At 53.4% G+C, this 23,601-nt stretch overlaps 1 protein-coding gene across 2 annotated transcripts; it reads left to right on the top strand.

The window, feature by feature from the left end:
- Positions 1-15,051: 15,051 nt before the first annotated feature.
- On the top strand, positions 15,052-20,160 carry PHLDA3 (pleckstrin homology like domain family A member 3). 2 transcript variants are annotated; one of them, XM_045787689.2, is made up of 3 exons: positions 15,052-15,250; positions 15,573-16,706; positions 18,102-20,160. In XM_045787689.2, the coding sequence occupies exon 2, from the start codon at positions 16,257-16,259 to the stop codon at positions 16,632-16,634; it is 378 nt and encodes a 125-aa protein (XP_045643645.1). In that variant the 5' UTR covers positions 15,052-15,250; positions 15,573-16,256; the 3' UTR covers positions 16,635-16,706; positions 18,102-20,160. The 2 variants fall into 2 exon arrangements, with proteins under 2 accessions (XP_045643645.1, XP_087713403.1); XM_087857277.1 differs by having other exon boundaries at positions 15,052-16,706.
- Positions 20,161-23,601: the final 3,441 nt, after the last annotated feature.

A 23,601-nucleotide genomic window follows, 5' to 3' on the forward strand; every position in this document is an offset into this window, starting at 1 on the left:
TGGACTTTGGCATTTGAGGGGCTCAGCACGGCCCCAAAGCTGTGCTCAGAACGTCTTCCAGCTTGGAAAACCCCAGAGTGGGAGGGAGACTCAGCCCAGGGAACTTTCATGTCACATCCAGAAGTTTACATCTGCCCAGGAGGGATGGAGTGGAGGGGCCTATCTCAGTGTGCTCCGTGGTCCGGGCCCTGTTTTAGTCTATTCTGGCTGCTACAGCAAAATACCATAGACTGGGCGGCTTATAAACAACAGAAATGTATCTCTCATAGTGCTGGAGCCTGCGAAGTCCAGATCAAGACGCCAGCAGATTTGGTGTCTGGTGATGGCCTGGTCCGTAGCCAGCCATCTTTCTGCTGGGTCTTTACACTACAGGCAGAAGAGACAAGGGAGCTCCCTGGAGCCTCCTCTTTTATAAAGGCGCCAATTCCATTCGTAAGGTCTCCGTCCTTACGGCCTGATCACCTCCTAATCACCCAGAAGCCCCACCTCGTAATACCATCACATTGGGATTAGGTTTCAACGGATAAATGGGGGGGGGCACAAAATTCAGTCTATAGCATTCTGCCCCTGACCCCCTAATTCATGTCCTTCTCACATGCAAAATACATCCATTGCCTCCCAATCACCCCAAAAGTCTCACCTTGTTCCAGCATCAACGGTAAGTCTAAGCCCAAAGCCTCACTCAACGTCATCTACAGAAGATATGGGAGAGACTCCAAGTGTGATTCGTTGCAGGCAAATTTCCTCCCCAGCTATGAACTTGGGAAAAAAACATGTTCTGTGCTTCTGAAATACAATGGGGGTGTTAGAGGAATTTTTTTTTCCTTTATGACCCGCAGGTCTTGGTCATGCCGCTTCGAAGAATGAAGAGGTAGACCAGAAAGACGGAGAGTGGTGGGCCCCCAAGTGTAGGTTATTGAGCAATAATACAAAGTTCCCACAGAGGGAGGGGACCTGAGAGGGTTTCCGATTTGGCCTTCAGGTCTAGGGGTTTTTATGGCTTGTTGGCAGGCTGTGTTCATCTGATTACCCCTTCCTGCGCCTGTCACCCAATCAGGTTTTTGTCATCGACTTAGCACGTGGGAAAGGGTGGAGGGCTGCTTCCAGGGTGGTGTCAAATCCTTTTAAGGGTGGTTTCCTCTTAGGGCGGGAGCCCCTTGTCCCTGTCCGTCTGTCTTCCAACTATCCTTCATTAGTGGGATGCACGTAGGATAGACAGTTCCTTTTTTTTTTTTAAACATTTTTTAACGTGGGGCTCAAACTTATAACCCCAAGATCAAAAGTCACACGTTCTACCGACTGTGCCAGCCAGGCGCCTCAAATAGACATTTCCATCCTAAAAGGGAGAAATAGAGAAGAAAAGAGTGATAGGCCTCAAGTAAGTGCAAAACCTCCTGAGGCAAATTCCATTAGACCTTAAAGCTGGAGAAGAACCCCCTGTCTTCTGGATGCACTGGGGTGACAGCATCACTCCCACGGCCCAGCCGGGTGTTGCCTATGCCCTGACTCTGCCAGGGCCCTAGCCCTGTGACAGCTCCTGGTGGCCCCATTGTTTAAAACCTAGATGGGTTGGGGCACCTGGGTGGCACAGCAGTTAAGCTTCTGCCTTCGGCTCAGGGCGTGATCCAGGCGATCTGGGATCGAGCCCCACATCAGGCTCTTCTGCTATGAGCCTGCTTCTTCCTCTCCCACTCCCCCTGCTTGTGTTCCCTCTCTCGCTGGCTGTCTCTATCTCTGTCAAATAAATAAATAAAATCTTAAAAAAAAAAAAAAAACCTAGATGGGCGAAGCCATGGCCCCCAAGCCCCTGTACTTGGGGTTCTGTGATGGAAATGGCAGCCTTAATGATCCCTGAATCACCTTCTGGGTTATTCTTCCATTATCTTGAATAACACTTGGCTTCCGTTCACATGGCCCACCCATAACTAATCTTATCAAAAAGTCCCTTGGCCACACCCGTAATGTTTTCATTTTTTGCAAAACTGATAGGCTGAGAATTTCCCAAAACTTTAAGTTATGCTTCCTTTTTCCTAACAGTTCCATCCTTTAGGTCATTTCTCTCTTCTTGCACTTTACTATAAACACTCAGAAGGAGCCAAGTGCACCTTCACCACTGTGCTTAGAGACCGCCTCGGCTAGATACCCAACTTCGTTGTTCCCAAGTTCTACCTTCCCCAAAACATTAGAAAATGAACACAATGGAGCCAAGTTCATTGCCACTTTATAATGAGGATCGTCTTTTGTCCAGTTTCCAATAACATGTTTCTCATTTGTTATCACGATGGCCTTTACCATCCCCATTTCTACCAACATTCTGTTCAAAATTATTAGTCATTATTCTCTGAGATGGGGCTTTCTCCAGTTCTCGTTTTTTCTTTTTGAGCTCTCACGAGAATGTCCTTTACATGTCCCTTCACAGCAGTGTAGGTGTTTCCCTAGCAGACATTTCAGAACTCTTCTGGCCTGGTTTCGAAGCCACTTCCACATATTTAGGTACGTGTTACGGAAGCACTGAGCCTCTTGGTGCCAATTTCTGTTTTTGTCGGTTCCGGCCGCTACAACAAACATCACAAATCAGGTGGACTTATAAACAAGAAATTTATTTCTTGCAGTTCTGGAAGCTGGGAAGTCCAAAATGGAGTTGCCGGCAGAGTCAGTGTCCGCTGAGAACCCATTTCTGGTTCCTGGCCCTCTTTCGGCCCTGTCTTCACACAGTGGAAAGGAGGGGGGAGCTCTCAGGCTTTGACAAGGGCACTAACCCCATTCATGAAGGCTCCGCCCTCACGACCAACCACCTCCCACAGGCTCAGCCTCCTAACACTATCACCTTGGGGGGTAGGATTTCAACATAGGGATGGGGGGGCGGCTGGGTGGCTCAGTTGCTTAAGCGACTGCCTTCAGCTCAGGTCATGATCCCGGGATCCTGGGATCCAGCCCCAAGTCGGGTCCCTGCTCTGCAGGGGAGCCTGCCTCTCCCTTTCCCTCTGCCTGCCACTCCCCCTGCTTGTGCTCTCTCTTTCTGTCAAATAAATAAGACCTTTAAAAAAAAAAAAAGGAATTTTGAGGGGGACACACACATTTAGTCTGTGGCAGGCCCCCACAGCCTGCCCCACAGAAGGCTGACCTTATGTGTAAATACAGGGTTCATCTGAGGGGTTGCAGTGTCCTTTGTCCTAGGGATGCCCAACAAAACACCAAGAGGCGGAGACTTTAATAACAGGCCTTGTACGCATAATGACCAGATGGCCAGATCCAACAGTGGCCTTGACACTGGGAGTGGGACCTAAACATGTATAAGACCAATTAATGGTGCAGAACACCAGGTTAAGTGCAAGATGACAGGTAAAAGAGCCGGAGAGTGCTGCCACCGGCTGCGAGTTCCCCAGGGTGGGGCCAGGTCACCTTCATCTTGATAAATTCTCTCCCTCCGAAGCAGGATGTTGCCATGGGAATTCTCGGGAAGGGTTTGTGTATGGGGGTGGATGGGTGGATGGAAGGTTCTACGAACAGTGGGATCACGGTAGCCTCTGGAAGGGGTCTACGGGCATGGCCAGGATGGGAACCGGTGGGGCCCAAATCTGGAGATAGTCTGCCCCCTGCTGGCTGCTGGAGGTGGGTGCTTGGAACCCCAGCACAAGGCCCTCTTCCGAACTAGCCTCTCCCCCGACAGTAGCTATCAAGCTCTGGGGCAGCGGGTCTTCCAGAGCAGCCCCATGGCGGGGAGGAGCCTGGACGCACCCCCTGGGAGTGAAACCGGCGTGAAGGCAGAGGGCTGTAAGCGGAGGTGACTGGCCCCGAAGCACCCTCTGGACAGTGTAGGACGGCGTGACGCGGGAGGGCTCCGAGGGAAGGGAGCCCCCCCCCGGAGACCCCCCCCCCCCCCCAGGCCACGGCGCCTTGGGAAACGGAGAGTCCACCAGCAGGGAGGGGGCTCTATCCGCGGGCGCGGCACTGGCGCAGTACCCGGGACACCAGGTGGCGCTGTGAGGTCGGGGCATAAGGCGGGCGTTCCCCTTCCGCGGATCCCACACCAACTCCTTTCCCCCTTGACGCCCGGGCACTTCAATTTGTGCAGCTAGAGGGCGCTCGCTTCCAAAACCCGGGTAATAGATTCCCGCTGGGGAATTTGCACCCTATAGGGCCCTGCGGTATATCCAACTGCAGAATTGACCCAAGGGAAGAGGGGGAACAAGGCTCTTTGTTCCCTCGGGTGTATTTCTTTTTTTTTTTTTTAAAGATTTTATTTATTTATTCGACAGAGACAGAGACAGCCAACGAGAGAGGGAACACAAGCAGGGCGAGTGGGAGAGGAAGAAGCAGGCTCCCAGCAGAGGAGCCTGATGTGGGGCTCGATCCCATAACGCCGGGATCACGCCCTGAGCCGAAGGCAGACGCTCAACCGCTGTGCCACCCAGGCGCCCCCCTCGGGTGTATTTCTTTCCTCATTTCTGTGATCGCTGAGCTTGGCTTTCAGAGAGCCCACAGGAGACAGCTTTTGGTGGAAGCAATGCCCTGGCTGCGGGAGTGGCCGGGATGTGGGAACGCGATGGCAGGCCAGCCCCCCCCCCCCCCGCCCCGAGGCTTGCCTCCTCTGTGAGCCGTTGCAACCTGTTTGGGTCACCTGAGGGGCTGAGGGTGGAGAAGGACCAGAAGGAGCCATGGAGTAGGGGTGCAGGGATGAGGGGGTTAGAGCTGTCAGGTGCTGGGAATAATCTCTGAGTCAAGGGCACAGAAACCCTTTGGGGGGGGGGGGACAGAAACCCAGGAAGGTCACGTTCTCCAGGCCTAGATCAAGGGAGGAAGGTGGTCAAGACCAAGAGAGAACACTGAGATCATCTACTGGTTGATTCTCACTCCTTCCCTCCCCTCCCCTCCCCTCCTCTAACTCTCGGCCCTGCTCACCCACAGGAGGAGAATCGGTACTGAAGGCTTTTGCAAGACTCCTGGCCCCACCCCTAGAGATTCTGAGTCAGCGGGCCTGGGTGGGGTCTGAGAATCTGTATTTGGAATGGGTATTCGGATAACCTCGAAGGTGAGCCCCGTGCCCCACCTGGTAGCCGAAGCCGCCTCTGAACATTTGTAATGACTGGAGAGGACTTCCTGAAGCTTCCAATTTCTGTCCCCTCGAGTCATCCGGAGCAGGTCTAACTCCTCTCCTCCTGACAGGACTTCAGAGACTGGGAAACAGTTGCCCCACCCGCCGCCGGCCGTGGGTCTCCAGGACCAAAATTCTCCTGCCTTTCCACCATTCCTGATGGAGGCACCAGGGAGCCCAGTGAGACCATCTCATCAGTTGGAAAAGACAAACCCAGCCAGGGGTTGGGGGCTGTCCAGGGGCAGGAGAAGCAGACCGGGGACTTGCAGTAGGGTCAAGCGGCCAAAGCAGAAGCAGCTCCTTCTGAGAAAGACCCTTACTCTCCCTGCGGCCTGGCTCCACCCAATCTAGACTTCCTCTTGGGACATTCTGGAAGGATTTACTATGTACCATCACCTATTTGGAGACCTTAAATGTAATAATTCATTTAATCCTTGTAATAACCCTGTGAGTAGATGCCTTCGTTATGTCCATTTACGAATGCTGAACTGAAGTCAAGAACCAAAGAACAGTTTAGGACCTCGGCTCAAGGTCAAATGGCCTTGGCAGGAGCAGGATATAAACGCAGGCAGCTGAGTCCATGCCCCACTCCATGCTCCTTCTTCCTTTAGAAGACACCGCATATGCCAGGAGGTATGCGATGTGGCGTTCGACCGGTGAGTTAGGACCATAGCAGTAGCTGGCATTTACTGACCACGTACCATGTGCTATGTGCTGGCTCTGGTCTAGATGTTGTCTTATGTGATCCCTACATCAGCACTATGAAGTGGTTATATAATCCCTTTATCGTAGAAGAAGAAACTGATGTGCAGTGAATTTTTAAGTGACTTACACAAAATCATTGGCGAGTGGCGGAGCCGACACTGGAACCAGCTGTGTCACTTTGAGCCAGCCTCCTCCCCGCTGGGTGTGAACCTCTCATTCCACGAAATGAAGATGTTGGCCTAAATTAATTCTAGAGAAGTACTTCTCAGGCTTTAATGTGCATAGGAATCTCCTGGGGATCTTGTTAAAATGCAGATTATAATTCAGGAGTTCGGGGTGGGGCCTGAGATCCAGCCTCTCTCACAAGCTCTCAGGGGAAGGGGGTGCTGATGCTGCCGATCCTGGGACCACACTCAAGCGGCCAGGCTCTAGGGGACCCACCCAACTCTGATGTTCTGAGTTTATGGGCCTAGGAAGACTCGCCCGAAAGGCCATGAAAATTCAGGAAGTAGCTTATGGTAAATAAAGCCCTTAGTGGGCATTTTTCATGCCCAGACAAGCCCTTGGTGCCTTTTCTGAAGTATCTGCCCCAAGCCTTTTATATTTCCGCTCTGTTGACCTCAACTTGACCTCAACAAGGGCTTGGCCCTGGGCCAAGGGGGTTGATTCTCTCTAATCAAGGAGTGAAGGGATGTCCCTGGACACCCTACCTCATGGCCCTGCCTCTTGGGGACACCAGCTAGTCCCACGGTGGCCACATTGCCCTTTACAGATATTCCCCATCTTCTGGGCACATGGGAGGGTTACATTTCTCCCCTCTTGAAGTTAGATGCTCCGGCCTCTAAATTAAGATGAGAAGTAATTTGTGTCACTTGTGGGCAGAACTCTTTATGACCTGCTGTGTATGTTATCATATCCCTTTTCCCCTGTGACAGAAAGTATCATTTTCCCCTCTCTTGTATTTACCATGTGCTATTGCTTATGGGAATACCTTTAATGTGTTCATGCATTTAATCCTCACAGTAACCTCGAGAGGTAGGTGCTATCATTAACCCCATTTGCAGATGATCAAATGTATCAAGATAGAGCTTCTGTCAGTCTGGACCTGTGAGTACCACAGTGAGGAGAACCTGCCCGGCCAGCTTTGGGAAGATGCACGGTATGGAGGGATAAGCTTTGCTGTGTTAGGCCTTTGGGATTTGGGGGGAATTAGTTCGTGCAGCATAACCCAGCCCATCCTGACATATACACATACTCACAGCAGCTGTGACATGGGGATAACACCTTAGGTAGGCTGTGTCCATTACCGGGGGACCGTGTTTCTGCAAAGTCAGGATTTCGGCCTGTCACCGAACTGATGCTTACCTCCCGAGATCCTCTTCAATAAGAGGAAGGTAGGAGGGGGTTCCCTAAAGATGTGAGCTCCACCTCCCCGTTTTGCCAGTCTCCAGTAAAAAGAGAACTGTGACCCACCGATTCACCATTGTGTTGCTAGGGCCTAGCCCGGATGTGGCTTGTAGCACACGTAATTTACACCTGATAAGATTTACTCTGATGTTCCTTTCCACAAATGTCCCCGTAGGTTACATTCAAGAATATCCCATGAGCTTCCCTTCTCTCGCTCAGCCCTCCACACCTCTCTGCCTTGAGCCATTGGTTAATTTCTTCTTGACCTCAGTCCCAGGCAGGACAACTCACTGCCTTTCTCTGCCTGATCTTGACAATGGCACTATATAGGAACTTCTCAGTTATGAAAGTGATACTTATGAAAATTCACAATCACTCATTATGAAACATTTGAAAATCAAGGGCAAGCAGGAAAAAAAAGTTATCTATAATCCCCTGTCCCAGAAGGAACTATTGTTGACACTGTTATTTTTCCCTCCATCCTTTCTTCTTCTATGCATTCCCCCACCCCCCGCCCCCTGGGCCTGATTGTAGTGAGATCCCACGAAGTCTTGCTCTTTAGGAGGAGAAGGGAGAGCCACCCACAAATGCAGGAAATGTCAGAGCTGGAAGGGGGCCTATGAATCGTCCAGCCTACTCCTCCCATGACCGATGAGAACACTGCTTTAAAATGTTCTGGGTGCAAATGTGTGTGAAGTCAAGACAAATGTCTGGCACAACTCTTACCGGGGGACTGTCGTCGGTAGGGGCGGTGGGGGGGGGGGCACTGGAAGGGTGATGAAAAGATACTTTCTCTGTTTTGAATATTTTTGCAACAAAAATGCATTCAATTATTAATTGCACTTGAAACACATGGTTCGTGTTAGAAGAACAGAAAAAGAAAGCTATGGGATAGAAAGCAATTGATGGGTGCAGATTCACCCAGCTCTTAGTGGCGGGTTGGTTAAAGCCACTAGATCCCTGGGTATCCGCCAGTCTTCTTCTGCTGTCCTTGCCCTTCGGCCCATTGGTCCCGAGGACGAGGGTCATGCCAGGGCAGCCCCTTTGCTCCTCCAACATGGGCACCCAGATGCTGGAACGACGTGGGGAAAGGGAAGATTCTGCAGGCCCCAACCTGATCCCTGGGCCCACAAGTCCAATCTCTGCCAGACCCAAGCTGGGATCAAATGCCTTCAAGCCCAGACTCAGCCTCATCAGAGAGGGGGCAGTGGGCGCTCTCAAGACGAAAGGGATCCCTGGTGAATCAGGAAAGTTATTGGGCTAGAAAGTGGTTAAAGGGCTGAGCGTGGGAGGGGATTTCCACCGAGAGAGCCAGGCCCAGGAGCAAGCCTGGGCGGGTCGGCTGCAGGGTTGCGGCCCACTGAGGTCTGTTGCAATGGTGCCTGTAAAACCCAAATCGTCAGGCTTGAAGCCTTGATCAGTTTTTTCTTCTGTTTCCCTTTAGAGAAACAGAGATCCGAGGAAACCCCAAAGCTGTAGAACAAAGGACTCTACATCAAAGGGGTGCGGGCAGGTCAGGAGAAGTCTGGGGGACAGGTCAGCTGTTGGGGAGGGGTCTCCCAGGGAGAGGAGGGCAGGGAGGAACCTGTGGACTGGAGGGCGTGTGCCAAAGTCAGGAGGGAGGAGGGGAGGAGCAGCAGGCTGTGGGCAAACCCATTTTCCTGTCTCATCTAAGCGAGCAGGCGCCATCTGACCCCATGAATCGGGGACTGTGGGTGTTGAGGACGAAGTAGTAATGCTCCGGTCTTAACCTAAAGCAAAGACAACTGATAGAGCTCCTTACCCCGTCCCCACTCCCCATCCCTCCCCCCCACACTAGCCAGGCTTTCTTGCAAACCCAATACAAGCTAGACAAGATGGACGAGATGTGAGAGAAGTGACCTGTTCAAGGTGTCCCCGAGCTGGGGCTATAACACAGGTGCCCTGTCTCCTGGCTGACTGCTCCTTCCTCCACACACAGCATTCCCACACTTTCAGATGCATCAGAATCACAGGGAAGGCTCATTAAAACACAGATTGCTGGGTCCCAAACCCAGAATTTCTGGTAGGTCTGGAATAGAGCCAAGAATTCGCATTTCTAACAAGTTCCCAGTTGATGCTGATGCTGCTATCATCCGTTTTGAGAACTGCTGCTCTAGACCCTTGATATTCAAGTGTGGTCTGAGGACTAGCAGCCTCAATGTGATATGGAAGCTTCTAGAAATGCACAATCTCAGATTCCATCCCAGACCTACTGCATCAGAATCTGCATTTACAAGATCCCCAGGGGATCTATTGCACGTTAGAATCTGAGAAGCCCTGGTCTACACCACACCACCTCTTCCTTCCTGGGGTCAAACCCAGGCAGCCTAGATGAGCCTTCCATTTCCAGTTGCTGGGTGACAATGGGACAGGTGCCCAGGGGCCTCTGGGGAAAGCTGCCTGTTTCTGTGTTTTCCAGGGAGGGGAATGGGTGAGGGAACGGCAGATAGAGGAGAGGCTACACACTCAGCCCCAGGGGCTGCTCTGCTGTGCTGTGTGCACACACCACCACCCCCCGCCCCCCGCCGGGAAGTTTCTGCGCTGCCCATCCTGGGGAGATCTTGTGGCCAGTGGACTGCCATTTAAGTCTCCAAATTGGCCCTTGCTTTCAAGTCGGCCCCAGGTTTTTGTTTAATTTTTAAACATATATGTAACCACATATGCGTTTATTTTATTTTTAAAGTAGGTGTAATACATGTGTGTGACATCCAAACCATATATAAGCATACCTTGGAGATGTGGGCTCGGTTCCAGACCACTGCAATAAAGCAAGTATTGCAATAAAGCGAGTCAAATGAATTTTTTGGTTTCCCAGTGCACATAAAAGTTTTGTATACACTATGCTCTAGTCTAGTAAGTGTGCAACAACATTACGTCTACAAAGACACTCTACATGCACCTTCATTAAAGTATACTTTAATGCTAGAAAATACTACCTATTGTCTGAGCTTTCCCTTGAGTTGTAATCCCCAGTGGCAGATCAGCATAACACATATAATAATAATAATGGAAACGTTGGAAATATTGTGAGAATTACCAAAATGTGACATAGAGACACACAGTGAGGAAACCCCGTTGGCAAAATGGGGCGGATAGATTTGCTCGATGCAGGGCTGCCACAGGCCGTCCATCTGTAACAAGCTCAATATCTGCGAAGTACAATAAAAGGAGGAAAGCCTGTAGAAACATGCTTGTACTGTAACAAGCACGTTCACGCTGTCGATCCATATCCTGGAGGTTCCACAGGTAACGTAGCGGTGTGAATCTTCCCAGGTATAACCTGTACAACAGAGAGGCACAAACTTTTGCTCATTTGGGACCAAAATCTACACCTTATGATACTCGCTATCCTGAAATGTCTTCCCTACAAAACAATATATTTTATTTTTATTTTTAAAGATTTTATTTATTTATTTGAGAGAGACAGAAAACACAAGCAGGGAGGCGAGGGAGAGGGAGAAGCAGACCCCCTGCTGAGCAGGGAGCCCGATGTGGGACTCGATCCCAGGACCCTGAGATCATGACCTGAGCTGAAGGCAGATGCTTAACCGACTGAGCCGCCCAGGTGCCCCAGCACCATATATGTTAGACATCTCTCTCTAGTAAGATCTATAGACCTGCTTCGTTATTGTTAACGGCTCCACTGTATGAACATTTATGCACTGTGCATTTAACTGGATTATTAAGAGAATCAAAACATGCAGATGGTAAGAAAATAATAAGTAAATAAAAATCAAGCCGTACAGAATGATGAACGACGAAAAAGTAACAGTCTTGATCTCTCCTCGTCCTTCCCCAGAGGAACTACTGTTAACTATTTTTGTTTGTTTGTTTTTAAGTAACAGACTTGATTTTTAAAATTTATTTATTTATTATTTTATTTAAAGATTCTATTTATTTGAGAGAGAAAGTGAGAGAGAGAACAAGGTGGGGGAGCTATAGAGAGAGAGAAAAGAGCAGACTCCCCGCTGAGCAGGAAGCCCGCTGGGGGACTCGATCTCAGGACCCTGGGATCGTGACCTGACCTGAAGGCAGATGCTTAACTGACTGAGCCACCCTGGTGCCCACAGACTTGGTTTTTAGACCAGGTTTGCATTTACAGAAAAATTGATCAGAGTACAGAGTTCCCATGTATCTCTCCCCACCCCCATACATTTCCCATTGTTAACATCTTGCATTAGTGTGGTACGTTCATGATGAAGGGGAAACTACTCCGTTCTCCCTTTTCCAGCTCCCACTGTTCGTCGGTTCCATCCTCATCCCGTTCCCTCATTCAGCAATTATTTATCGAGGCCCTACCGTGCACCAGACAACATTCTCGTGTTGGAGCCACGATGGTGAAGAAAACAGGATAAAATTCCTTGCTGGCACAGAGCTGACATTTGTGGGAGAGGAGATAAATAATAAATAAGAAAAATATTAAGAATTTTAGATGGTGGCATGTGCTCTAGAGAGAAATCAAGCAGGAGAGGGGATGTCGTGTGTATGAGCGTGTGGTGTGTGCGTGTCTATGTGCTGTGTGTCTGCGGGGAGGGGGTTGCCGTGGTAAACAGGGCGGTCTGGGAAGACATCACTGAGAAGGTGATATCGGAACAAAGAGCTGAGGGAGGTGAGGAAATGTACCACGTGAGGATCTGGAGGAGAAAGATCCAGGCAGAGAACAGCATGAGCAAAGGCCCTGAGGAAGGCGTTGGTGGAGGGGTGGCAAGGAGTGTGGCGGGAGCCAGCGGAGGGAGGGCAGAAAGCACAGGGGCTGAGGTCCGAAAGTAGTGGGCAGGTCTTGCAGGGTGCTGCCTGGCTGATGTGTTTTACTCAGACGGAGACCAGAAGGCTCTGGTGGATTGCAGGAAAAGGAGTGACACGATCTGACTTCCAGTGTACAATTTTTATAGTGTTAATAGACATTCTATTCTGCAAAGAAAATGATCTTCGATGCTTTTTATATAGATTGAGTCTAACAATTAATGACCACTAAACCAAATTTAGAAGATTAAGTAAATATTGTAGAAAACAGAAGTTAGGTTACCTTTTATGCCCCTCTGGGTCACGTTCTGGCCTCTATCCCTCCTTATTCCCATCTCCTGTTCCCCCCTGTCCGGGGTAGCCACCAAGTAGATCCAGGGCTCCCTCCTCCCCCTTAGGGATGGCTCAGACCTAGCGAGAGCATTTCTAGCACACTATTCCCTGGGGCCATTTTGTAGTCTAGCCTGTTCCAGCTGGACTCAGATCCACTGACAATGCAGATCAGCTTTCCTTTGGGCTGGGCAGAGGGTGGAGCCAGCTTTGGGCTGCAACCAGGGACATTCTGTCCAGCAATCCCATGTAGTCAACAAGTCCATGAGAATTGAGTGAGTATCTCTAGGGCCCAGCACCGCCCCCAGCTGAGTGTCCCCGAGAAACTAAATTAGAGCTCCCCCCCAGCCCCCGTGTAGGGATACTCTGGCAGGAAGGAAGCAAAGGACTCTTCATCAAAGGGGTGCGGGTAGGTCACCAGCCCCCCACCAACCCCAGCAGCCCCTACCCTGCTCCCCTGGCTCTAGAGTGCTTATTGATCCTTCTGATGGATCAAGTTGGATTACTGGGCCCAAGCCTCTCCCAGATTGGGGTACCAGGCAGGATGCCAACTCTGGGGAAAAATTTAGAGTGAATCACCTCCCCTTATCCCAGGAGGTCATGCGACTGGAGGACAGGACTCCCATTAGGACCTACGCAGGACACTGGGGAAAGGAGTGACACGATCTGACCACTAAACCAAATTTAGTGGTCACTGGGACACTGGGGGAAGGTGGTGTTGGGAACTAGATGTTTAGTTGCTAAAGATCTTTCCAGCAATAGAGTATGCCGTGCTGAATTCCCTCATATGGCTTCCTCTTTACACACTCAATCTTGCTATCCCATATTCCTGGGTTTTTTTGCGCTTTCTCCTGTGTCCGAAAACTTGGTACCACTCTACCCAGTAAGCTGAAGAGGAAAGTGTGGGTGGCTGGGTCTTGTGTAAAAAAAAAAAACCCTGGGTGGCTCAGTCGGTTAAGTGTCTGCCTTCGGATCAGGTCATGATCCCAGAGTCCTGGGATTGAGCCCCAAATTGGGCTCCCTGCTCAGCTCAGCTCTGCTCCCCTCCCCCCTGCCCCACTATGTTCTCTCTCTCTCTCTCACTGTCTCTCAAATAAATAAATAAAATCTTAAAAAAAAAAAAAAAAAGAACCCTGAGTATCAACACAGGATCCTGGGCCTTCTTAGCTACCACCCATTCTCTTCCCAGCTTGGCCATTTACAGAGCTGTATGACCTCATCTGGGTTGCTTGACCTCTCTGAGCTCACTTTTCTCATCAGGAAAATGAGCACAATAATAATAACAATAGCAATCTGTTGTGAGAATAAAAAACCAGAGAGGGCTCCATAACCGTTAAATGCCTGTACTTTCTTTGTGAATTAACCTGGAACTGGAGAGAGAGTTGGTGAGTCCCAGACTCAGTGCGGGGAGAGGTTGAAGTGATAGAGAGAAAACAGAGTTAGGGGCAGAGTTAGCCGCCTGGTCTAGGGCCCTGTCTCCTCAAGACACAGCTATGGCTCACGGCAGGACTGTGCCAGACTGGGGCACTCAGAGATTCCTGTGGAGGAATCCTGTGGGGGCAGAGAGAGAAGCCATGGGAGGGCAGGGCTGGAAGACAGGCTGAGCCGTTGGGGGTCCCTAAGACAGGGCCGTGGGTACCTTGAGCTTTCTCCACTGCTGCCGTCTGGGCCTTAAGAGAGACAGCTTTCTTGGCTGCTTCTCTTCCTTCATGGTGGTGGCCATTCCCTCTCCCGGAGGGGCATTCTGTAGGACTTCCTGTGTGTGTTGGGGGTGGGGGTGCTCCCGCAACACAGGCTGAAGAGCTGTGGTGGGACACTGACAGCTGCCTTCCCCCACATCCTGACTTGGGGAACCCCTCCCCTCTAGCCTGGACCCTCCTTGTGCCCGTTAGGCTCTACATCAATGGGCAGGAGGGTGGAAACAGGGCGTGGGGACAAAGAGGTCTTATTACTGTCATTACTACCTATTATTATTCCCATAATAATCTATTAGTAACATGGCGGTGAAGAGGCCCTGAGGAAACGGGGGGAGCTGGTGGAGCTGACCAAGATGGGGCAGAATCAGGACCTAGATGAGCCATCTTCCTGTGCCTGGCCTAATCTTAGGGTCCTCATCCTCTTCTGAAGGCCATACAAGTGGGAGAAGGGGAGGAATGACATCTATTGAGACTCTGAGAGTTGCCAGGCCCTGACCTGGGCCTTTCACAAATGTTATCGAACCTATTCATCAGAGCTCCATGAATTAAGAATGAATTAATCTTTCCATTTGACAGATGAGGAAATGGAAGGATAATGGAGCTGCCCAAGGTGGGCAGGGACACCGCGGTCCCAGAGGAAGGGCTGGGGTTTGAACCCAATGCTGCAGGCCTTTCATCTTAACACAAAGCCCTTTAGGCCGAAAAAAGGGAGGCAAGCCTTCTCCCTCCCCATCCCTCTTCAGCTCCGAATCCGGGGAAGGACGTTGTCTTAGGTGGCACGGAGGGAGGTTGATAGAATCTCCCTGGGGGCTGCGACAAACAGGGTTGGGCCGGCATTCCTGCAGCTAACTCCAGTCGCCCCCCCCCCCCCGTCTCGGTGGGCTGAGCGACGCGTCCCTCCAACTGTGTGCTATGAAGAAAACAGCAGGAAGTGGCCTCTCCAGATCACAATGGAGTCCCCCCTCTGCCTCCATAGGGAGGCTGAGTGATCTCAAGGTTCCTCTCTGCTCCGTTTGCCTTGGCTTTTTTTTTTCTTTTAGATTTTATTTATTTATTTGACAGAGAGAGAAAGCCAGAGAGCACAAGGAAGAAGGGGAGGAGGATTGCAGGAGAGAAGGAGGAGCAGGTACCCCGCTGAGCAGGGAGCTGGAGACCGTGACCTCAGCCAAAGCCAGACGCTTAACCAACTGAGCCACCCAGGCGCCCCTGGCCTTGGCTTTTCTCTACCCGTCTCCGGGAGCTGGGGATGCGGGTAAGGAATAGGAGGGGATGGGCCGCCCCAGCAGAGACAGCTGGGCAGCCTCTCTTTTGCCCTGCCGGGAAGGGGAAGGAACCCACCACAGCCTTGAATCCTACCCCCATCCCCCACCCCAGGATCGTCCTCGTTTTTTTCTGATTTGCACAATGCCAAGGGGGAGCTGGCCAAGTTAGGAGAGGGGGCAGGCGGCAGGACTCCCCCGGCCTGGGAAGCAGCCAGCACATGTCTGGCGCCCACTCTGCAAGTCCCAGCTGGTGCACCGCGCGAACACAGAGCAAGCCCATCCCTTCTTACAAGCAGCGACCCTCTCATCTAGGAGACGCTCTCTCTCCCCCGCCTCCCCCACGATCGTCCCCTGTGTCCCAGGCCCGGAGGAGCTGTGGTTCCAAGAAGCGGCAGACGGCAGGCCACGAGGATTGGGCTGTTGGGTAAGCAGCCCCCCTGCGGGTACCAGCCGTCCCCGCCAGGCGCCCAGCGCCTCCATGCGTGACCGAGCCCCCGCCGCGGCCCCGCCCCCCGGAGCCCTGCCCCCCGAAGCCCTGCCCCGGCGAGTGCGCAGAGCGGAGGGGAGGGCCGACCCGGGCAGGAATGCGCGGCGGGCGACGCAGAAGGCGAGCGGCGGAACATGTAAGGGCACATCCCTCGCGCAGGCAGAGCCCAGCGGAGCGAGCGCGCTAGCGCGGAGACAGTGCGCAGCCGGGCTGTCGAGCCGGAAAGCCGCGGCGGGCACCGGGCAGTGGCGAGGCGGGGAGGCTTGAGCGGCGCGGAGGGGCGGCGGAGGGCCGGAGCGGGGGCCGCGGGCGCCGAGTAGGCGGCGGAGGGCCGGAGGACTGCGCGGCGGAGGGCCGGAGGACTGCGCGGCGGGCGTACGGGGCAGTCGGGGCGCAGGTGGCAGGGCGCGCGGCCAGCCGGCTCCGGGCGCCAGAATCCGGCGCTGCCTAGCGGGGAAGGGCGCCGCGCCCACCGCAGCCTACAGCCTGCCCGGGACCTCGGGGCGCCCATGACGGCGGCGGCGACGGTGCTCAAGGAGGGCGTGCTGGAGAAGCGCAGCGGCGGGCTGCTGCAGCTGTGGAAGCGGAAGCGCTGTGTGCTCACCGAGCGCGGGCTGCAGCTCTTCGAGGCCAAGGGCACGGGCGGCCGGCCCAAGGAGCTCAGCTTCGCCCGCATCAAGGCCGTGGAATGCGTGGAGAGCACCGGGCGCCACATCTACTTCACGCTGGTGACCGAGGGCGGCGGCGAGATCGACTTCCGCTGCCCGCTCGAGGATCCTGGCTGGAACGCCCAGATCACCCTGGGCCTGGTCAAGTTCAAGAACCAGCAGGCCATCCAGACAGTGCGGGCCAGGCAGAGCCTCGGGGCCGGGACCCTTGTGTCCTAAACCCCCTGGCTTACCATCTTACCTTCATGCTGCGCACCCTCCCCACCACGTGGTGTCCAGAGGTCAAGTCAGGTAAGCCCCCCTGGGGACTGAACCCTCTATCTCTCCTCTCTCCCTTCTCTTTCCCCTTTGGAGAAAATGAGGGACTCCCACCAGCATTCCACTTCAAAGCTGGACCACTCTAGGGCCAATGAGGAGTAGGAGCTTAGGAGTCTGAGCAAGTGGGGGGGGGGGAGCAAGAGCTGGACATTCCCCTCCGGCCCCAGGCAGGAGGGTCCTATGTGCCCCAGGTGGCAGAGAGGAAGATAGGAGGGATGGGCCTCCCTACAAGTTGCTTCTGCCCTGGCTCAGGTGGAGGGAGGCTGGCCTGAATATACTCTTGAGGCTTTCCAGCAGGGTTCCCCCACCATGGTTTTCAGGGAGCTGGGGAGAGCCAGGGGTGGGATGAACTGCCCCCTCCGTGTGCTAGGATAAACAGTCTACATAGAAAAGTTTGAGCATGGAATTGGGGCAGAAACATAGCTTCCTTCAGTTAGCAGAGTCATTAGGGGTTGAGCACAGAATCCAGCTCCCAAGGTGGGGCCTCAGGGAGAGGGTCTAACTAGTCTGGGACTCCATTACCCATTCTTGACAGGGGCTCTTGGGTCCTAGGGCTGAGCAGCTCAGAGGTGATGGAGAGTGGGCAGTCTAGGCCAGAGGCCAGGCCCCCGATGCCAAGGGGGAGTGGGCCTGTCCACCTGCCCCTGAGTGCCAGCCAATGCCCAGCTGGGCCAGAGGAGGAGAGGCTGGAGAAGGGGGTGGGCAACTGGGGCAGGGTGGGTGGACGGGTGCAGGATGGGGTCATGATTTGTTATTTGTGAGGTCTTAATCCTCCTTGCGCAGTAGGGCAGGGGGTGAGGGGTGGATTTGTGGTCAGGAAGGCCCAGAGGAGGGACCAGGATTAGAACCTAGAAGCTCTGGCCACCCGCCCTGTGCCCTCTTCCCCAGATGCCACTCCCTCCCCATGGGAACTAGGAGCAGGGCCGGGGAAGGATTTATACCACTCGGGTTCTCATTTCTCTGGTGAAAACCCATACCCCCCTGACCCTCACTACTACCTCCCACACTGTGTCACCCTCCAGCCCTACAGCTTCTCCACCTTAACAAATAGAGTCCCATGAGCCTGGGAGCCCCATCTGGTGGCATCTACCCCTTTGACCCCCCTGTTGACTGTAGTGACGGTTAGCTGAGGGGCTGGGCTGAAGGCAGACGTGCTGTATTGAGAACTGGCCCCTATGGATCCCTTGGGCCTCAGGGGGGCTAGGAGGAAGCAGGTTCCTCCGTGGAGCACGGTGTGTTGTACACATACTATTTTCTGCCTTTATCCTGCTGGGGAGAGGGTTGGGAAGCTCTGGTGGAAAAGAGCTCGTGGTGGATACTTACTGTCCCAGTGTCTGCCCCTGCCCTAACTGCTGTCTTTCTTGCCAGCTTTCCTGCCCTTTTCGGCTCATGGGGCGTGACTGTGCTCCCTACGTCAAGGCAGAAGCCGTGGTCACGCAGAGGTGGTGTTGGAGCGGAAGGAATGGACAGGGCCCAGGGAGGAGGTCAGAAGGCCTCGTGGGGCTGAGATGAAGATTCAGCCCCTGGACACTCTCAGACTCTCAGGACGTTCCCAGCTCAGGGCTTTGTAGCCACAGGCCTGACTTACATCTCATGATGGTGAGCCGGCATCAAAGCATCCTCTCCCCAGCGGCCCTGTCAACCGTTCTGCAGACTGCTGTTGGTCCCCAGCTTGGTGCCATGCCTGGAGGAGGACATTTCCCTGTAGGGTGCCCAGCCAGCGCCTCAGGACTCGGGGAGGCCAGCCTGGTACCCAGAGCGGGGACCACCCTGGCATCACCTCTGGACTCACCTTGGTGGGGGGAAGCTGATGGGCCCTGAGGCCCACTCGTGGGGGTCTACTGCTGCTTAGGTCCTTCTGGGACCCCCACCCATCCAGGCCTTCTCTTTGCACACTTCTTCCCCTACCTCCTGCCCATCTTTCTCCCACTGTGGTGCTAGGCCTGGAGGTGATGGGGGTGGGGTGGGGGTTTGACCAGTACCATTTCATGCCTATCCCAAAATGAAGATGCCCTACAAAGGACAGTGACCACACTGCTGAGTGGAATTCTTTGCCTACAAAGACCCAGTGCTTGGAAGATCCCTCTCCCAGCCCTGCTTTTCCACTCCGCAGCCCATTCTGAAATCTCCAGCCTGGGGAGGGGGAGACACGGCAACCCTGGGAGGCATGACCTCAGTGTTCCTGAGAAGGAGGGACCCTAAGGACTGAGGGATGTTATACCGGTCAACTCGGCCTCTGTAGATGTGGCTTCTCCAGAAGGCCATGCCCCCCGTGCCATCCTGGGAGCTGGTTCAGCATTCTAGGCAGAGCTCGTCTCCCTGTCATTTATATACTCAGGCTTTATACGTTTGTACGTTTCTGCAGTAAGTGTTCCTCGCGGGGTGGTTTAGGAGGAATAATTTCAGCACAGGAGAACCCAAAGTACAGAGAGATAGCTGCCTGAGTTATACAGAAACTATTAATTGGGTAACCCTAGAGATCTTTCCATGTTGTGGCCAGCAGTGTAGCCTGCCCTCCCTTCCTCCGTGGTCCACCGCATCTGGCCTTCCCTGTGCAAAGCAGTGGCCTACTCCAGAGATCCCAGAAGGAACAAGGAGGCTGTGTGGCCCCTTCAGCAAGTTGAGTCTCTTTAATAACCTTTGTGCTTCCAACCTGCTTTGTTCCCCATCAGATTTCTCCCATTTCCAACCAAAACCTCCTTGTCCTATGTCCCAGTACCTCTGAGTCCTCGGGAACATCTTTCTCATCTGCTACATAAATGGCATCTCACAATTGAAAAAGAACTTACAAATTACAAAGGAATTTTTTACAAATATCTCAGTTATTACCTCATTAGGCTTTATCCCAGCATGGCAGAGAAGCATCATCTTCCATGCCAACCCTGATCAGTGCTGAGAAAGATCTGGGCTCCCCTAGCATGCTGTGGTCAATTGGTGATGCCTGTCATGGACTGGGGAGAATGGCTAGGCTTCTGTGGGCGGGGGGGGCAGTGAGAAGATGGTCACAGTCGGGTTCGGAGATAAAATGCCAGCTGGTGCCTCTAGAGCTGGCATGAGCAGCCAGGGGACGCTGGGCTCTGCCTCCTGTGCCCAGTGCTGTGTTGGCCTCAGTGGAGTTTGCAGGATCATTCTGAGAGCTTGGCTGCAAAGGGTGGTGGGGGTGCTGCCAGCATGGGCCATCAAGGGTAGGGGGCACACAGGGTGGAAGAGGAGGCTGACTCTGGGTTCTGGTGCTCCCTGCTTTTCTGGAACACAGCCCTGTCGGTTCCAACTGTGCTTTGATTCCTGCCCAAACCCAGCTTCGCTTACTCCCCTTACTAGGAGAGTCCCAGCCCCTCTGAAGGGTGTGCTGCAGGTAGAACCCTTCACACAGACCTAGGATGTAGTAGGCCCTCAATATACAATAAAGATGGCGGTTGTTGCCATGGGGAAGAGCACTGCCTCCCATTTGTAAGAGTCCCGTAGCTTCCTGAAGCCTCCAAGAACTCACAGCGCAGAGACTGGGGGCTCGCATGCTGAATTTAGCTTTTTTTTTTTTTTAAAGATCTGTGACCCCTGGGGAGCCATCGTCTCTCTGCTGGGGAGGGAGACACCCTGCTTCATGAATTCAGGGGTGTCTTCACGGCTCTGGCAACTCCGAATTCTAAAAATGGAGCATAGGCCCTCACCCTAGGAATGCTTGGCTGGACCACAGAGTAGGGTCAAGGCCTCTTTGGGGGCACAAACAGGCCCTGACAGTGCCAGCAGACATGCATGAAATGGAAAAACTGCTCAGTTGGGCCTGAGGACGCCGTAAGGCCAGGGAGGGGCTGCTGCCTTCTCTCTGCCTGCCCTGGCAGCCCTGGCCTCATCCCCGCCTGCTGCGTGAGTCATGGATGGGAAAATGAGAAAGGGCAAGTCCCAGCCCAGCAACTGGGAGGCCTCTGAAGCTAGGGGCGGGGAGACAGGGGAGAAGGGATGGGCTTGCTCAGGTCACGGTGAGCTGAGGCTGGGGATGAGGCCTTGGCAAGAGTGAGCCTGTTGCAAGGGTGAGAAGGAAGGCCAGCGGGAGGACTCGATTGGAATCCACAGGCAGGCACTGCAGCAGGAGGGAGTGGGGGTAGATCTATAGAGCCTTGTGGCGTGCAACTCTGAAATCTGGCCTTTCCCAGAAGCTGGGGATACATAGGTGCCGTGCGCAGGTGTCCTACCAATCCCGGGTCCCAAGGGCCCTGGTCACTGTGTGTTTTGCTGTGAGCCAAGCTGCTGCAAGTCTGCATGGTGAGCCCTGGCTTGGCCTCCTCCAGTCTCTGCTCCAGTCTGCACGCCATGGTCCCCCAGAGAGTTCTGTCCAGAATGCAATCCATTCTTCTGCTTCAAACCTCCGGGGGCTTCCCCACTGCCACAGAGGAAGTCCAGGCTCCTTGGACGTACCCTCTCCACAATCAGGGCTCTTCTCGTGCCTGCTGGCACAGTCGGCACACACAGGGCCCCTGCATGTCGCCGCCCCCATTCCAGGCCAGCAAAGGCCACCCCGCACTCCTGGGCCTTTGCATCCCCCTCCTCCTGCACATTCTTGCATTGTTGGCTTACCACCTCGGAGGAGCCTCCCCTGCTCTGCCTCCAGTCCAGGCTGAGTAACTGCTCTCTCCTCTGCGTGGCCATAGCTCTTCCATTAGTCACCCCGCATGGCAGTTGGCTTCCTTGTCTGCCAGTTGACTAGACCGTCAGCACCTGTCATCTGTATATTCCTGCTCCCTCAAAGTATCTGGTATACAGCAGGATGTTAATAATGGCAAAGGGTAGATCGTACTTATTCTGTGCCAAGCACTGATCCAAGAACTGTTCAATTATTGAATCATGTAACGCTCTGGCAATGCTGTGAGGTTGCTGTTAATTCTTATAACTCCCATGTTTTACATTAAGAAACTGAGGCCCAGAGAGGGTAAGTGATTTGTTCAGAATCACACAGTGGCTGTTAAGTGGGGGAGGCGGGATTTAGCCAGGTCAGTGAGACTCTAGCATGTGCTCTTAACCCAACACAGGAGGATTACTTCTCACCGGATGAGTGAATGAAGGAAGGAACCCACAGTTTCACGAGGAGAAAGTTGCTCAGGAGCTGGGAGACGGGAGAGTTAAGCCCAGAGGAGTGGGGAGCACGTCTGCGGGCTGGGGCGTGGAGGAGCTGACTGCAGCCAGTCCTTGAAACAGTGGTGGGTCTCACTACAGGAAAGGACACGGGGAGGTGTCCTGTGGGCTGGGAGGAGGCATCTGGGGGCAGGACTAGTCTGGAAGAATGGAGAGACCCAGAGTGGGAAGGTACAGCGAGAACTCTGAAGGAACAAATAGTTTTCCAGGCTGAGTGCCGGTCCTGAGTGCCGGTCCCAAAATGCTGTTTGTCTCATGATGTGGGCTTGCTGGGAAGGGAGACACCCATCCTGCAGAGACCAGGGCAGTGGGCTCAGTCGGTGTGACCCTGGGTGGCAGCAGGCCCGGCCCCAGAGGCCCGCAGGGAGGGCTCACACCCAGCTAGGGTGACCAACCCTCCCAATTTGCCTGGAACTCTCCGAGTTTAAGCAAGGGAAGCTCTGTGTCCCAAGAAACCCGTCAGTCCTGGGCAACCTGGGACAGGGGGTCACCCTACGCCCTGTCCCAGGGACGGGAAGCACTGCCTCTGCCATTCTCTTAGCTCACCAGTCAGCCCTGCCTGCAGCTCTGCCCTCCAGTGGGACCGTGGAAGAGCCCAAGCCCAGAGCAGCCGTGAGATGTCCCCGGGGGCATCAGCAGCCGGGCCTCAACCAGCAGTTGGAGGTTTTTGCCGTCCTTGGAGGAGACACCAGGCCCCTAGCTGTAGGCAGGAAGGAGAGAGCCAGGAGTCCTCGGGGGCTCTTCAATCGGCTCTGCTTCTACTGGCCCCCAACCTCATGTAATTCAATTCAACTCAACCTGGCCCTTTGTTAAGCACCCAGTTTCCGCTGCACAGGTGCAGAAGCCTGACCAATCTGCCAAGATCATCGAGACAGAGAGGGCAGCAAGGGAAGGGAGGGGACTGTCAGGTGGGGACAGCACTGTGAGGGTGGCCAGGGGATATAGGTGGTCTGTGGGATGGAGGGTAGAATTCCATCGGAGAGAGGAGGGGAGACAAGGCCTTCCAGGGGCAGAAATGACCCGTGCACAGGTGCCTGGCTGGACAACGTGGGGGGACGCAGGAAACACAAGTGGGTTTGCACAGAACCTGGAGGTCCAAGAGCTGAGCACAGAGGAGGTGGGCCGACTCGGAGCCTACTGACTGGCGGGGGGCCCGGGCTTCTTTCATCGTCAGTGCGAGCCCATCACAAGGCTTCTGTTCATTTTCTTTTTTTTTTTTTTAAGATTTTATTTATTTATTTGAGAGCGAGAGCACGAGCACGAGCACGAGCACGGGGGCGGAGCGCAGAGGAAGAAGCAGACTCCCCACTGAGCAGGGAGCCCGACGCGGGGCTCAATCCCAGGACCCCGAGATCATGACCTGAGCCGAAGGCAGACACTTAACCAACTGAGCCACCCCAGGTGCCACAATGAACAAAAATGTGTTCATTGAAGAAAAATGTGAGAGGACGGCTCATTATGAAGAAGAAAACAAATATCATCTTTCATGTTTTCATCTGAGAGATAATCTTTGTTAACATTTTGGTATATTTCCCCCTACATTTATTTCTATGCAAATAGATACGTGATATATAATTATTACATATGATATGATATGTGATTATTTTTCACACATGGGGTCATACTATGTGGGCTCCATTATATCCTGATTTTTTATGTAGAATATATTGTGTTATGAGGCCATGACATTAAATAAGCATTTTCATGCCTGTATGTTACTCTGTTATATTTAGTATTATTT

Source organism: Ursus americanus, chromosome 2, assembly GCF_024610735.1.
Source record: "Ursus americanus isolate L20-20 chromosome 2, mUrsAme1.1.p, whole genome shotgun sequence".
Classification (NCBI taxonomy): Eukaryota; Metazoa; Chordata; class Mammalia; order Carnivora; family Ursidae; genus Ursus; species Ursus americanus.